Raw genomic sequence first — 17,260 nt, 5'->3', positions numbered from 1 at the left:
TACGAGTGTCGCTTTTCCGAAGGCGCTGCCCTCACTGCTGTCGGAGTCCTGGAGGAATCCGACCTCTCCCCAGCTGCCGACCCTGTCCTGATCCTAAAGATTTCTAGTAAAAAAAGGACTTGAATATTCATCTGTTTCTGTTTCCAATGGATTACTTTTATGCTGGCTGACTTTGTTATTCAAAGCTCTGGTCACCATTCACTTGCTTGTTATGGACCTACAGAGCTGAGATATGCAGAAGAAAGAAAGTCTTACACATCTGGGATGGCATGAGTGGGAGAAAATTAGACAATTAAAATTTTTGGGTGAACTACCCCTTTAAGGTAGCAAAGTTATTTTGTATTTTAATGTTATATTTCCCTGCTTTGAATTTGTTTGCAACCATTACAGCAGTGTTTCACTCGTGCTTATTAAAAGAAATTATTATAGACCAAAATACTATTGTTTCTATATAGTAAAGGTTGACTAAATATGGTCAACAAAAAACAAGACTTGAAAGAAAATGAAAATAGTACATATCCTGAATTCTGGTAACTTTGTCAATTACATTCGGATACCACTAGAGTGCAGCAATATGATCTGATATTACAGAAAGAGAAATGAAAGAATGTGAATGGATATCAACTGTATAAATATGATTTTCAACTATATGATCAAGAACATAATCACATGATTCATCTTTTTTTTCTGGCTTTCTTTATAGGAGATCTGTATATTGGTGGTGTGCCAAAGGATATGTATAAAGACTTACCCAAGTTAGTTCACGCTGGAGAGGGATTTCAGGGATGTTTGGCATCTGTGGATCTAAACGGTCATCTGCCTGATCTGATGTCAGATGCACTGGTTTGTGTCGGACAGATCGAGAGAGGTTGTGAAGGTGAGAACTCTGTTTCTTTCTTAAGTTGGCATTATATGACAAATTAGTAACATCTGTAAAAAATATATATATATTACATACAATTATTAGGGGTTAAGCCACAAAGGGGCGAAAGACCCCTATTGTTTTCATTAGTTTTCTTATTAGGGGTCAATCCCCGAAGGGGCAAAAGACCACTATTGTTTCCGTTAGTTTTCTTATTAGGGGTCAACCCCCAAAGGGTACTACAGACTGAAACATTACTATTGTTCAGGACTTTTCAGGAGCTTTGCAAGGACTGAAGCCTCTGCTGTGAAAAGGATGGCCTTATACTCATTAAATATATCCTCTGACAAACTCCGAGGCCTCCTTTTTATCAGCTTTCACCTGTTGTTGTAAGGCATCAAAAGAATAAAAAACAAACTGAAAGTTAGAACCACACAGTGCTCTAAAACTTTTGACTGGTAGTAATGTATAATTGACAGAAGATGGGTCCTAAATATTTGGAAATGTGACTAATTATGTGTTACAAATGTACCACAAAATTGTGCAACTTGAAATTTCACAAAATGTTTATGTTGAAGTTAAAACCTGCTGAATTAAAATTTAAGACTATTTAATGACTTATAATATGGACAGTTTCCTTTTAAGCACCTTCAGATACACTGGAGGACTGAATGGAAAAGCAAGGTGAAAAGTAAAAATAAATTGTGTAAAAATTTTTTACAAAAAAAAGTAAAGTAAGGCGGATAATTACCTAGAATTCAAATGGTAAATAAGAAACTGCCTAGTAAATAGGCTAACGTATTCTCTCAAATATTTCCACTACTGTTATCACCACTAAATCTGTTATTACCCGATTACAACCATTTCAGGTTGTTTTACCACTATTGCTGTAATTTCCACCATTACCGCTGGGCGCTGTATTCAATCTGGAGGGTTGATACAGAAGGTTTCAAGCCTCCCAAGCCCTCCAGGGACTTCCTTGGGTCCTATTACTTTGCAGCACTTTAAATTGACTGAGCGTCTCTGGAAACTCAACCCCCTATGATTCACGTCCCAAGACACTACAGTTCTTCAGATATGGCACTTGGTATGGGGCCCTAGAAAGAATGTCATAGGGTCACCAAAATTGACAGGATTAACCCTGTATTCAACATTAATTTTGACACAATTTTGCAATCCACCAAACGTTTGGTTACGTATGTAACCTCCGTTCCCCAAGGGAGGGAATGACACGTTGTGTCGGAGAAGCGACACTAGGGGTCTCTCTTGAGCGCCGATATTCACCTCTGATCTTATTGAAAAGGGCCAATGGGAGTTGGCAGTCAGTATTTGCATACCCCGCCCCCGGACATACGGGTATTTAAGCGGGGCAAATACGGGAGTTCATTCAGGATTTTTCTGAGGAGCCGGAAATGGTCCAGCCACAACAGTGGCTCGGTTCAGTGTTATGGTGGAGGAAAGACACAACGTGTCGTTCCCTCCCTCGGGGAACGGAGGTTACATACGTAACCAAACGTTCCCCTTCTGTCGCTCTCTCCACGTTGTGTCGGAGAAGCGACACTAGGGGACCCATTCCAATCTTGCCATGCGCTGAACCTTGTACGTGGAGCGCCGATACAGAGGCGGGCAGGGATTTCATCCAATGCCACGCATCGTCTGTACCTGGCTGCACATACCCTTCCCCAATGCCCCATAAGAACATCGGAGTCCTTCTAGTTACCCTGGGAGGGGAACAAGGCGATGTTTGCCAACATGGGAACAGGCCAGCCTGGCTGGGCCTCTTTTCTCTCTATGTTTCTCGCATAGAGCAATCACGGCTGGGGCCCTTACATGCATATAGGGAAGGGGGTCTTACCCAGACCCTGCGGAGACCACACCTGCCCTTTTTCTTGGGGAGGAAAAGTGGTAGACACGTCACACGGCCGTCTTAGGGCTCGTGTGGAAAGTATGGTGCAGTGGTAGATCCAGCCTCGAAAGGGGGGAGTTGCTACAGCACGGCGACCGAGGCAGATGTAACTGCCTAAGGGAGACACGGGGGTCTGCTCGTAAGGGGACAGAACCGTGGAATTACACACAGGGGGAGTCTGAGCAGGAGGCCTTACCTGTGGAGCACCTATACCAGTACAGGGTAGCCATCAGGGTACCCGCAGTGGCTTGGGTCGGCGAGTTCCTCCGCTGAACCACGGACCCGGAGGGCTGGGGAGGAATCGACCAGGGGCCCGACTCGGAGTGGGGCGCCCTGGGAAGAAGGCGCACTACTTTACCTTGACGTCAGGAAAAGTGCGCTGGGCGCAAGCGATCCACCCGGCCGGTCGGTCTACATGTTACCGAGTTCTACGGGCTCGGACCTGAGAAAACACGAGACGCAACCAACTCAACGCGGAGGTTGTAAAACCTTGCGAAGGTGTTGGGTGTTGCCCAACCCGCGGCTCTACAGACGTCTGCTAGGGAGGTGCCCTTGGCCAGTGCCCACGGCCAGTGCCCACGAGGACGCAACACCCCTTGTTGAGTGAGCTCGGACCCGCAAGGGTAGGGGCACGGCCTGGGTGTGATAAGCCAGTGTGATGGCGTCGACAACCCAGTGGGCGAGCCTCTGTTTGGAGACGGCATTCCCTTTCTGCCGTCCCCCAAAGCAGACAAAGAGCTGCTCAGAGCGTCTGGTGCTCTGTGTGCGGTCCAGGTAAATGCGCAGGGCGCGCACTGGACACAGCAACGAAAGGGCTGGGTCTGCCTCCTCCTGGGGCAGTGCTTGTAGGTTCACTACCTGATCTCGGAATGGTGTGGTAGGAACCTTGGGCACATAGCCCGGTCGCGGTCTTAGGATCACAGACGTATCTGCCGGACCGAACTCCAGGCAAGTGTCGCTGACAGAGAACGCTTGCAGGTCCCCGACCCTCTTAATGGAGGCGAGCGCAATCAGCAGGGCCGTCTTAAGAGAGAGGGCCCTGAGTCCAACTGATTCGAGCGGCTCGAAGGGAGGTCTCTGGAGTCCTGCCAAGACTACCGAGAGATCCCAGGAGGGAACTAGGCCTGGCCGGGAGGGATTCAACCTCCGGCGCCTCTCAGGAACCTGAGGATCAGGTCGTGCTTACCCAAAGACTTGCCGTCTACAGGATCGTGGTGGGCGGCGATAGCGGCAACATACACCTTGAGGGTGGATGGGGACAGCCTCCTGTCCAGCCTCTCCTGTAGGAACAGAAGCACTGACCTAATCGCGCATCTCTGCGGGTCTTCGGCTCGGGAAGAACACCAATCTGCGAACAAGCGCCACTTTAGGGCGTAAAAGTGCCTGGTAGAGGGGGCTCTGGCTTGGTTGATGGTATTCACAACGGTCGCCGGTAAGGCTAGCCCTTCCGCGTCCCGTCCAGGGACCAGACGTGGAGGTTCCAGAGGTCTGGGTGCGGGTGCCAGAGCGTGCCCCGTCCCTGAGAGAGGAGGTCCTTTCTCAGGGGAATTCGCCAGGGAGGAGCTTTCGCGAGGAGCCTGAGTTCCGAGAACCAAGTCCGAGTGGGCCAGTAGGGGGCCACCAACGTGACTTGCTCCTCGTCCTCCCTGACCTTGCACAGCACCGGTGCAAGAAGGCTCACTGGGGGAAATGCGTACTTGCGCAGCCCCGAGGGCCAGCTGTGTGCCAGCGCGTCTGTCCCGAGGGGAGCCTCTGTTAGGGCGTACCAGAGCGGGCAGTGGGAGGTTTCCTGGGCGGCGAGCAGGTCTACCTGGGCCTTGCCAAACCGTTCCCAAATCAGCTGGACCGACTGGGGGTGAAGCCTCCACTCCCCGCCAGGCAGACGTTGTCGTGATAGCGCGTCCGCTACGACGTTGAGCTTGCCGGGGATGTGAGTGGCACGCAGCGACTTGAGTTGGCTCCATAGGAGGAGACGGCGGGCGAGTTGTGACATGTGGCGGGAGCGTACGCTGCCTTGGCGATTTATGTACGCCACCACCGTGGTGCTGTCCGATCTCACGAGGACATGTTTGTCCCGAACTAATGGCAGGAACTTCCTGAGAGCAAGAAGGACGGTCAGCAACTCCAGGCAATTGATGTGCCAACGCAGCGGGGCCCCTTTCCAACGGCCCGCTGCTGCGTGCCCGCTGCACACGGCACCCCACCCGGACCGGGAGGCGTCGGTTGTGACCAGGACACGTCGGGACACCTGCTGCAGGGGCACTCCTGCCCGTAAAAAGCAGAGGTCTGTCCAGGGTCAGAGTGTTTTGAGGCAGGCGGGGGTGATCCTTACCCGATGCGTGCCGCGGTGCCATGCTTGTCTCGGGACTCGAGTCTGGAGCCAGTGCTGGAGTGGTCTCATATGCATCAACCCCAGCAGCGCGGCCGCCGCGGAGGACGCCATATGCCCCAGGAGCCTCTGGAAAAGTTTTAGAGGGACCACTGTGCCTGGCTTGAAGGAAGCGAGGCAGTCCAGCACCGACTGAGCACGCTCGCTGCGTGAGACGTGCTGTCATTGAGACTGAGTCTAACTCCAACCCGAGAAAAGAGATGCTCTGAACCGGAGTGAGCTTGCTCTTTTCCCAGTTGACCTGAAGCCCCAAGCGGCTGAGGTGCCGGAGCACCTGGTCTCTGTGTGTGCATAGTAACTCTCGAGAGTGTGCTAGGATGAGCCAGCCGTCGAGGTAGTTGAGAATGCGGATGCCGGCTACTCGTAGCGGGGCAAGGGCCGCCTCTGTGACTTTCGTGAAGACGCGAGGGGACAGAGACAGGCCGAAGGGGAGGACTTTGTACTGAAACGCCTGGCCGTCGAACACGAACCGTAAGAAGGGTCGGTGTCGTGGCAGAATTGAGACGTGGAAGTACGCGTCCTTCAGGTCCACCGCTGACCAATCTAGATGCTGAACGCCAGCCAGAATATTTCTCTGCGTAAGCATTTTGAACGGGAGTTTTAACAAGGCCCGATTGAAAACTCGCAAGTACAGGATTGGTCGTAAGCCGCCGCCTTTCTTGGGTACAATGAAGTAAGGGCTGTAGAAACCCTTCCTCATTTTGGTTGGAGGGACGGGCTCTACCGCACCCTTGGCTAAGAGGGTCGCGATTTCCGTGCACAGGGAACTGGCGTGCTCGCCGTGTACTGCGGAAAAGCGGACGCCCCTGAAGGGGGGCGGGAGCCGGGCAGGCGGAAGGCCGGATCGCTGCGTCCGGTGTACCGGGACTGTTGTGATCTGAAAGCACATTGCCGTGAAAACGGCATTTGCGGGCCAGGTGACCCAGAGGCAAAGGAAATAGCTCTTTTATTGAGAATGTGGGTACCACAGCCCCGTCAGGGGTGTGGCAAATGAAAAAACAAAGGATTCTCCTCCCGGCCCTCCACTGGGGGACGGAGCGGTCTTACCACCTCCGGAGCTAACGTCTTCGGCTCTGGGTCGGCTGTCTCAGGAACGCTTGGGAGCCTTCCGGATCCTGGAGGGGGTTCGTGAGACAGGGGGCGTGCGCCGCCTGAGGAGTGCTCGACGCTGGGGCTGAGAGCTGGGCCCGGGTTGAGGCGGAGCAGGAGCTGGTTTCCTCACAGGGGGACGCACTCGGCGGGCAGATGGGGCAGGGCCCATGGCGGCAGGTCTGCGGCGGGGCATGATGTGCGAAATGGCCTCCGTCTGCATCTTCACCGTGGAGAACTGTTGGGCGAAGTCCTCGACGGTGTCACCGAAAAGGCCAATCTGGGAGACAGGTGCGTCCAGGAAGCGGCTTTTGTCAGCCTCACGCATCTCGACCAGGTTGAGCCAAAGATGGCGTTCCTGGACCACTAGGGTGGCCATCGTCTGTCCGAGTGCCTGCGCTGTGGCCTTCGTCGCTCTCAGGGCGAGGTCGGTCGCTGAGCGCAGTTCCTGCAGCACATCAGGATCAGGTCCACCCCCGTGCATGTTTCTGAGAGCTTTGGCCTGGTGGACTTGCAGGAGGGCCATCACATGCAGGGCGGAGGCAGCGCGCCCAGCCGTAGTGTAGGCCTTCGCGTTAGCGAGGATGTTGTCCTACAGGGCTTGGATGGGAGTACGGGCGACCCCGCCAGGAGGTAGGGCTACCGGGGCATAGATGGTGCGCAACTGCCCTATCAACCTGGGGAATCGCGTCGTACCCGTGCGCTCTCCGCCGTCGAGGGTGGAGAGAGTGGAGCGGGTGGCACCTAGACGAGCGGAGAGCGGGGCTCTCCACGTGAGCGTCAGCTCATCATGCACCTCCGGGAAGAAAGGGACCGGGGGATGCGAGGCCGCGAGCGGCGCGCTGCCCCCAGGAACCAATCGTCAAACCGAGAAGGCTGTGGGGAGGATGGAGGGTTCCAGTCCAACCCCACGCTCAAGGCGGCCCGGGCAAGCATGTCGGACATCTGAGCGTCGGCCTCAGCCTGGGCCTGCTGGCCCGAAGGCGGCAGTCCAGGGGAGTCCTCGGCATCAGACACCGCACTCTCCGATGCAGCGGCGAGCTCATCTGCTTCGGACTCGGGAGGATAGACAGCCGGGCCGTGAGGCGAGCCGCTATCACCGCGAGCATGGACGGAGACCAGCGAGCATGTCGGGGAACGGGAGGTTCGAGGGGGGTTACCCGGCGAAACTGCACCCGCTGCCGCCCCAAATCGCCCCCAGCGCCAACCGCACCATCCTTAATCCCAGGGGAAGAAGGAGCAAAAAATTGTGTTGTGCAGCTGGGGTGCACCCTGCGACCGCAACGTGGTCATGGTCATGTTTTCGCAGTGAGAACATGAACCATCCACAAACGCCGCCTCGGTGTGATCGCGGCCCAAACACACGAGACAGCGCCTGTGGCCGTCTGAAGCGGAGAGCACTCTACCGCATCCAGGAATGACACAGGGGCGGAAAGGCATCTTGAAAAAGACGCGTCCTTAAAAGGACGTTCAACGCCGCTGTGTTTGCTCTTTTAGAGAAAATTACTCTTTTAGTAAATGTTTTAATACACAGTGTGTGTGTGTGTACGTGTCTGCGCTGTCGAAGGGCTCAGGGGCAACAATGCACGCCGTGCACTGAGAAGGAGAAAGCCGCTGTTGTGCCGTCAAGATCCAACAGCATGCAGAGCGTCAGAGGAAAACAGGAACGTTTAAGTGGCGTGTAACTCGCAGCAAACTGCAGACAGACCATCGGCTCGAAGAAATTTTCTGAATGAACTCCCGTATTTGCCCCGCTTAAATACCCGTATGTCCGGGGGCGGGGTATGCAAATACTGACTGCCAACTCCCATTGGCCCTTTTCAATAAGATCAGAGGTGAATATTGGCACTCAAGAGAGACCCCTAGTGTCGCTTCTCCGACACAACGTGGAGAGAGCGACAGAAGGGGAACAGTTTTTGAGATATACCACTCTAGACCTAACTGCTGACAGACTGACATGGTGATATGAATCAGAATCAGAATCAGCTTTATTGCCAAGTATGCTTACACATACAAGGAATTTGTCTAGGTGACAGGAGCTTCCAGTCAACAACAATACAAACAATACCAAAAACAGCAGCAAGACATAGGTAATTAAAAACAAAAAAGAACACAAAATAAATAATTATACATATACGTACATACACTCACCTTCATACATACCCACATACACACATGTAGTGCAAATCTAATACAATCTGTATATAAAGAACAAAAAACAGTATATTATGTACAGAGCAATGTAAGTAATGGCAGAAGTGGATATGTTGGATAATATAAATTAAAATTAAACTGTGTATTGCACATAATTATTGCTCAATGGGGCAATTTAATTGTTCATTAGATGGATGGCCTGAGGGAAAAAACTGTTCCTGTGTCTGACGGTTCTGGTGTTCAGAGCTCTGAAGCGCCGGCCAGAAGGCAACAGTTCAAAAAGGTAGTGGGCAGGGTGAGTGGGGTCCAGTGTGATTTTACCAGCCTTTTTCCTCACTCTGGAAGTGTATAGTTCTTGAAGGGGGGGCAGGGGGCAACCAATATTCCTCTCAGCAGACCGAACTGTCCTTTGTAGTCTTCTGATGTCTGAATTCGTAGCTGCACCAAACCAGACAGTTATTGAAGTGCAGAGGACAGACTCAATGACTGCTGAATAGAACTGTTTCAGCAGCACTGGTGGCAGGTTGAACTTCCTCAGCTGGCGAAGGAAGTACAACCTCTGCTGGGCCTTTTTCACAATGGAGTCGATGTGTATCTCCCACTTCAGGTCCTGTGAGATGGTAGTGCCCAGGAACCTGAATGACTCCACTGCTGCCACAGTGCTGTTCAGAATGGTGAGGGGGGACAATGTTGGGGTGTTCCTCCTAAAGTCCACAATCATCTCCACTGTTTTGAGCGTGTTCAGCTCCAGGTTGTTTTGACTGCAGTCATTGGTGTACAGGGAGAAGAGAAGTGGGGAGAGCACACATCCCTGGGGGGCACCAGTGCTGATGGTACAGGTGGTGGAAGTGAATTTTCCCTGCCTCACAAGCTGCTGCCTGTCCGTCAGAAAGCTAGTAATCCACTGACAGGTAGAGGTGGGAACAGGGAGTTGGTTTAACTTAGTCCGGAGTATATCTGGTATGATTGTGTTGAAAGCCGAGCTGAAGTCCACAAAAAGGATCCTTACGTATGTCCCCGGTCTGTCCAGATGTTGCAGGATATGATGCAAACCCATGTTGACTGCATCATCCACAGACCTGTTTGCTCGATAAGCAAATTGAAGGGGGTCCAGAAAGGGTCCAGTGATGTCCTTCAGGTGGGCCAACACCAGTCTCTCAAATGACTTCATGACCACAGATGTCAGGGCGACAGGTCTGTAGTCATTAAGTCCTGTGATTTTAGGTTTCTTAGGGACGGGGAAAATAACTGAGCGATTGAAGCAGCATGGGACTTCACACTGCTCCAGTGATCTATTGAAGATCTGAGTGAAGATGGGGGCCAGTTGGTTAGCACAGGAACGAAGGCAAGCTGGTGAGATGCCATCTGGTCCTGGAGCCTTCCTTGTCCTTTGCTTCCAAAAGACACGGCACACATCATCCTCACAGATCTTGAGTGCAGGTAGTGTAGCAGGAGGGGGGAGGAGGGGGGTTGCAGGAGGTGTTAATGGTTGTGTGAATTGAAGGTCCGAGTGCATGTGGGGTGTGAAATCGGGCCTTTCAAATCTGCAGTAAAACACATTCAGGTCGTCAGCCAGTCGTTGGTCCGCCACAGGGTTGGGGGTAGGAGTCCTGTAATTAGTAAGTTGTTTCAGGCCACTCCACACTGATGCAGGTTCGTTAGCTGAAAACTTGCTTTTCAGCTACTCAGAGTAGCTTCTTTTAGCCACTCTGATTTCCTTATTCAGTGTGTTCCTGGCCTGATTATACAAGACTCTATCCCCACCCCTGTAAGCCTCCTCTTTGGCATGACGAAGCTGTCTGAGTTTCCCTGTGAACCATGGTTTATCATTGTTGAATGACAAAAATGTCCTAGTAGGGATGCACATATCCTCACAGAAACTGATGTATGATGTAACAGTATCTGTGAGCTCGTTCAGGTCTGTAGCTGCAGCTTCAAAAACACTCCAATCAGTGCAGTCAAAGCAGGCTTGTAGTTCCAGCTCTGCTTCAATAGTCCATCTCCTTATAGTCCTTACAACTGGCTTTGTTGATTTTAATTTCTGCCTGTAGGTCGGGAGAAGATGAACCAGACAGTGATCAGAGAGACCCAAAGCTGCACGTGGGACAGAGCGATATGCATCCTTTAATGTTGTATAGCAGTGATCCAATATATTCCTGTCTCTGGTGGGGCATGTAATGTGCTGTCTGTATTTGGGCAGTTCGCGTGTGAGATTTGTTTTGTTAAAGTCCCCAAGAATAATAATGACTGAGTCCGGGTATTGTTGTTCTGTGTCTGAGATTTGATCAGCCAGCTGTTGCAGCGCTAAGTTCCCAGACGCGTTAGGAGGAATGTAAACACTCACCAGAATAAACGAAGAAAACTCCCGCGGCGAGTAGAACGGCTTACAGTTAATAAAGAGCGCTTCCAGATTAGGACAGCACATCCTCTTTAGTGTTGTTACATCTGTACACCAACTTTCATTGATGTAAAAGCATGTTCCTCCGCCTCTTGTTTTCCCCGTTAACTCCGCGATGCGATCCGCTCTGAACAGCTGGAAGCCCGGCAGATGTAATGTGCTGTCCGGAATGGCTTCACTCAGCCAGGTTTCAGTGAAGCACAGTGCAGCAGAGTTTGAAAAGTCCTTATTAGTATGTGTGAGGAGATGTAGTTCGTCCGTTTTGTTGGGAAGAGAGCGGAGATTTGCGAGATGAATGCTCGGCAGCGCTGTGCGAACGCCGCGCTGACGGAGTTTAACCAGCGCGCCAGCTCGTCTCCCTCGCCTGCGTCTCGTAGCGCATCTAAACAACACAGCAGCGCCTCCAACTAAAATGTCCAGCAAAACGTCCGAATATTGAAAAACCGGGAAAAGATGATCTGGTATGTGCTGCCGAATGTTCAGCAGTTCGTCCCTGGTAAAACTGATTGGTAAAAGATTGTTAAACACAGGACAAACTAACAAAAACAACAAAAGAATTGAAGAGCTCCACACCGAGGCGGCCATCTGAGGCGCCATGTTGTAGTCATTTGTCATTTGTAGTCACATGTAGTCGCCATGTTGTAGTCATTTGTCATTTGTCATTTGTAGTCATTTGTCATTTGTAGTCACATGTAGGGTCCAGTTTCCCAATAGACCAAATATTGTTGCAAATAACATTTATGGGATGGGAAATATTTTAAGAAATAACCAAAACTTAAATCAAACTATATTAGACTTTTAAACATTTTCTCCATTTCTCTACTGACTAATTTACCAAACATGCACATCTTGAGCCTTGTGTTTCTGAAAGCCATTTTTTTTATGCTCATCTTTCAGTTTCTTCCCTGTCCAGTTCATCTAAGAGGCCAGCACATTGGTTAGAGTACAGGCCAGCATCCTTCTCATACGCGCCTCAACTGATGTGCCTCCCACAATAGCAAATTGGCCAACCTAGAAGGATTTCGGGGGACATATTTGCACAGAACATGAGTAGGTTACAAAAAATGGCATGGGAACATATTTTTCCTGCTAGACAACATAAAAAAAAAAAAAAACATTTGCCTAGTATATATGTGTTTGTGTGTGTGTTGAATGTAAAGCATCCGCTCAGCTTCTTCTAACTAAGTCAAGTCTTTTAGAGGGAGCAAGAGCGGTAATGGGGAGAGATTGGTAGCTGCTGTCTTATGAAACCCTGGACCTCTAGTCTGAGTTCTTTCACTTCGAACACCAGTTCAGCCAGTGTTTTGGTCAGTTTAGAATAAGCAATGTCTTGAAAGGGAAAGCAGTTTGAAAAAAAGGAACACTATGTCAACAACTGCTATGATACACAGCCTTAAGTTTTAATAACCATTAGTGCAGTGTTTCTTAAGAAGTGTTTCTTTTATTTAGATATCTCCCTATTTAACACACTAACAAGCTGATGAGTTAAATCAGGTTTTAATTAGTGAGACATCTAAAACATTAAAGGAGGGAGGGCCTGAGAACTAGTGTTGAGAAACACTGTCTTAGTGCATTCTACTTTTTACTTTTGCAGCTTAATTAGAAAAAAAAAAACAGATTGTATTAACTTTCAGATTTTATGATATATATTTAGTAAATTCCTTAATTACTTGTCTTTTATTATCTGCCTTGATTCAGGAGATTCCATTCTCTGACCTTTAATTAAAAAAATAAATAAAATTAACTAATATTCAACACCTGTCACAGGTAACAATTGGCAGAAATTCTTTCTTACTTAATTGTTTTTATCATGTTTTATTCATGTTGCCATGCTGCACGTGACATTCATTTTTAGAGTTACAGATCGTAATGTAGCTCTAAAATGACTTTTACTTTCCAGATTAATAAGTAACTTCTATTACTTTTCTGATATACAGTTGGCCAGTGTGGAAATGGCAATGGCAACATTTACCAGTGCTTCCTACAGGCAGACAATTAAAATTTTATAACATGTCAACATGAATCCATGTAACAATTAACATATAAATCTTATTACACTGATATACTGTACATACTATACATTCTTCTATCTTGTGGCATCTCATTGAAGGGCCTGCAATCAACTTGCTTATCTGCTAAAAGGACACATTTTAAGTGTTAAGAGGTGAAGTCAAGTCAAGTAAATTTTATTTGTATAACGCCTTTCACAACACACATCGTTTCAAAGCAGTTTTACAGAAGATCAGGCATTAACAGACGATAAAACGAATGTCTATAATGTCGATGAATCTTCATTGTGTAATTAGTTAAAATACGATTGTTAATCGTGTTTAACAAAAAGTAATTAAATAATAATTGTATTAATAACCCCAGTGAGCAAGCTGAAAGCGACTGTGGCAAAACTCCAAATGTTTTGATTAATGGTGAAAAATAACCTTGAGAGAAACCAGATAAATAAGGATCTATGCCGTAGCCTGACATGCGCCTCTCCAAAAATGTAACCAAATGTAAATATGTGTTGTGAATACATGGGCCGCAACAGTTGTGATTGGTCCATTGTGCAACCAGAAACCCTCCCCAGGATAATAAAAAATATATCTGCGGTAGTTTCACATTAATTAGGAATGAATGTAATAGCATTTTATGAAAGCTTTTAATGAAAGCTCTGAGGCTTATTACATACAAACGTATTGAACAGAGAAGCTCATAAACCATAAATGAACCTAGTGATCTAAAAACTTATTTATCCATATAACAACAATGTCAGTCAAAACGTGACCGATATATTTAATAGAGATTCCAATAAATGTTAATTAAATCCAGTTTGAACAAAAGTACTGATCTATGCACCGCTTCCCCAAGCACCAAGTTAAACAAAAGTCTTCTTCTGTTGCTGCGCCTTGCCAACTAGTGATGCAGACACCAACACACTGAATGCAGAACTTTAAATCCAAACAGACGCAGAGGCTACGGCGTAGGTCCGACCCAGAATTATTGGTCTTTATGCCTCCTCTCCATCTCTGACCTCCTTTGTCTGTTATGCTGCGTTCAAGAGCACTGGAAAATAGGAAACTTTCTTCCCATCATAGAGCCTTAACATGTGTAAACACAACGTGCAACACAGTAATAAATCACATAAATAATAAAACTACAAACATAGGTGTTAATTAATTATGATGAATTGATCCATCCACATTTTTCACGAATTTTAATTAATAATTTACCTCAGAAAGCAACATTTCCATTGCCATCTTAACTAGCTGAGGGGGCCAACCAGCCATTAAATCTGTTTATTGTTTGAACAGAAACAAGTAATACACTCCTATTTATATTAATCACCAAAATGGGTGTACATTTAGGCCAGGTTAGTTGTCTACCATAATTTTGGTGAATTTAATCGACAAATTAAAATACTTACGACAACATTTGAATTAATGCTTACCTGGAGGGTTAGCCAGATGAATCCGTGGCTCTACCATTGGAGAAAGCATAACTGTCAACTTGGATCACGTGTGCCTTGATAACCAATCACAATGTTGCCCTGACATCACTGAATCGCTGTCAGAGATGTACGAAAGTGAATCAACCAAAAATCAACATTGAATCAATGTCACCTTGCTATCTGGGTTAGTACCTTAATCATAAGATCTATGTATGGGTGCTTGCTTTGCTGTTGCCACCACTCATAGTATATAGTACATAGTACAAATATATGAACTCTAATTGTATTTGTTCATATATGGCCATATACCAGATTTAAATATCAGAAAATGTAAATATTGCAACAGTCCTAATTATTATCTAGTTTAACCTTAGATATATTTCTTGCAATACCTAACTGCACCGTAATTTGATGACCAAACTTTCATTGTGGCAATGTAATTGATTACGTTGTGACAACCGGAAAAGTGAATTTCCTATATTCATAGCCAACGTTGTGGCAACATCGACGAACAATAGTTCTAAGTATGTGTAACTATGTTCTTCAGTTAACTATGTTTATCAAACTAAGGTCTCTTTAAGATGGCTAGCAAAATAACAAAGCCTGTATCTTAGAAATAACAGCTTGTATTCGGGAGCAATGACATCACTCCACCCCATATGGTCCACTCCGAACCAGTGTGCCATTTGTTTGTGCTGATTTCTGCTGTTAAAAGAAACAATGTAACTATTTATCTTCCTTAGAAATAGTATGAAACTTTTCGGGAGCAATGACGTCACTCCAAATCTCTCCAAACCGGTGTAGTTTGTGCTAATTTGTGCTGTTAAAATAAACATCATAACATATTCCTTTCTTTACAAGATAGCTTTTGGGCGACATTAAATTATTCCAAGTGTTTTCACAAGTGAACAGCCACAGTATTCAGCTCTGAATCCGTTTATTAGTTTTAATTCTGCTAGAAGCTGGCATGACTTGAGTTTACGGTGTTTGTGTAATTGAATATTCATATATATTAGCTATTTCTTTGAAATTTCAGCACAGTGTTTCAAAATCATGTTACGTGCAATTCACATGCTTGAATGACTTAGTTTTTGACCTCTGCCTTTCCTATGGAGGGAGTGGGTGCCGTGTGAACAGTCCACATAAGACTTTAATGCCACTTTTATGTTATGTTTATCACTGCACAATAAACAAACATATTCAACAACCTTGCTTTTCAACAGTCACTGTGGCACAGTCACACACAGCTCCATGCATCTGTCTCTCGCCATCTGCTGCTGTCTTTTCTCCTTAAATACTCCAGCTCCTCCCTGGAACGAGACCAGTGTGCAAACAGGTGCAAATCGTTTACCACTCCGGCCTTGCTCTGCACTGACACCACTCGGCCCTGCCCTGCTTGACACAATATAGATAGATAGTAGAGGGGTAACTCTTCAAATCTCTCACAGATGGGTTTATATCACGGTTTAAGGGTCACGGTTTCGGTACGGTTTGGAATTTGTTATATTCAGAAAAAGAAATATTACTGCCAAACGTAATGGTTACTGTTGTAACCTCCATTCCCCGATGGAAGGAATGGGTCGTTGTGTCGATTATAGTGACACAAGGGGTCTCTATACCTCTGAGCTTGAACTTGAGAAAAGGCCAATGTCAAGTTGGCAGACAGAATTTGCATGTCCCGCCCCGGACATACGGGTATAAAGGGAGTGGGTGAGCGAATGCCATACAGGTTTTCACTGAGGAGCCGAGAATACGGTTACAGCGCATTACAGTGGTAGGGATAGTGACGTGGCAAGGGGATAGTGTCGATTGTAGTGACACAAGGGGTCCCACTTAAAAATGCCATGCACTACCCCGTGTTACATCTGCTGGGGCTATCTTAACGCTATAGATGCGTCGGGGAAGGCGTCCTTTCCTGTTCCTATTCTTTCAGGGGAAAAGGCCCTGCGGAGACCTGGGGGTTGTTAAGCCACGTGGACATGGTGCGGTGGTAGATCCTGCCTGACAAGGGAGGAGTTGCTACAGTGCCAGCTGTGTGCCAGCACGTCTTTGCCGAGAGGGCCCTCTGTTAGGGAGTACCAGAGCGGGCAGTGGGAGTTGTCTTGGGAGGCAAAGAGGTCTATCTGTGCCCTGCCAAAGTGGCCCCAAATCAGCTGGACCACCTGGGGGTGGAGCTTCCACTCTCCACTGAGTGAGACCTGTCACGACTCGTGTTGCAGTCGCCAGGGATATGAGTGGCGAGCCGCGACCTGACTCCAAAGGAGGAGATGGCTTGCGAGTTGTGACGTGACTAGAGCGTACGCCGCCGTGGCGATTTATGTACACTACCGTGTCGGGGCTGTCTGTATGGATCAAGACGAAACCTCCGCAGGGCAAGGAGTACAGCCAATGACTCAAGGCAGTTGATGTGCCAACACAGGCGGGGCCCCGTCCAGGAGGCAGCGGCTGCGTGCCCGTAGCACACGGCGCCCCAACCCAGTTGGGCGTCTGTGGTGACCACGACACGTCTGGACACCTCCGGCTGCAACGAGGCGGGAGCCTGGTGAATTGAATCGCGTAGCCGAGTCGGATGGTCCTGGCCAACCATCGCGACGGGCTTGGAAAGCGCAAGCCATGCGTCTAAGCTCTGTGCGAGGGGCACTAACGGGACAATCGTTTGGACGTACCAGGTGGTCGTGGTCAATCCTGTGTTAAGAAGGAACGATGCGGGGGGCAGCTGAAGTGGCTTTCCCTCATGAGAAAAGAAAGCCAGGACCGCAATGTTGCCATGGCTATGTTCTCAAACTGAGAACATAAACCATTCATAAAATGCTGTCTGCGTGTGTTCGCAGCCCTGGCACACGAGACAGCTTTTATGACCGTCAGCAGTGGAGACCGCACCCAGGAACTACACAGCGGCGGAAGGGAATCTTTAAAAGACGTGTCCTGAAAAGGTCGTTCAACGCTCGCTTGTGTATGTTGCTCTTTTACCAGAATCAAACTCTTTTAGAGGAAAATAAACACTTTCAGAGAAGTCAACT

The 17,260-nt window shown here is 48.1% G+C and overlaps 1 protein-coding gene across 1 annotated transcript in view; it reads left to right on the top strand.

Annotated features, from left to right (window-relative positions):
• Positions 1 to 17,260, top strand: part of LOC127617781 (uncharacterized) — a gene marked incomplete at its 5' end in the record, with an annotated part of 288,177 nt that overhangs the window by 163,773 nt on the left and 107,144 nt on the right. Inside the window, 2 exon segments of the mRNA XM_052089853.1 lie at positions 704 to 877; positions 8,909 to 8,923. Coding sequence (XP_051945813.1) covers positions 704 to 877; positions 8,909 to 8,923 — 189 coding nt within the window.

The sequence above is a fragment of the Xyrauchen texanus genome, chromosome 24, assembly GCF_025860055.1.
Source record: "Xyrauchen texanus isolate HMW12.3.18 chromosome 24, RBS_HiC_50CHRs, whole genome shotgun sequence".
NCBI classification, from domain to species: domain Eukaryota; kingdom Metazoa; phylum Chordata; class Actinopteri; order Cypriniformes; family Catostomidae; genus Xyrauchen; species Xyrauchen texanus.
Note: the sequence above shows the minus strand (reverse complement) of the source record. Positions and strands in the feature narration are given on the sequence as shown.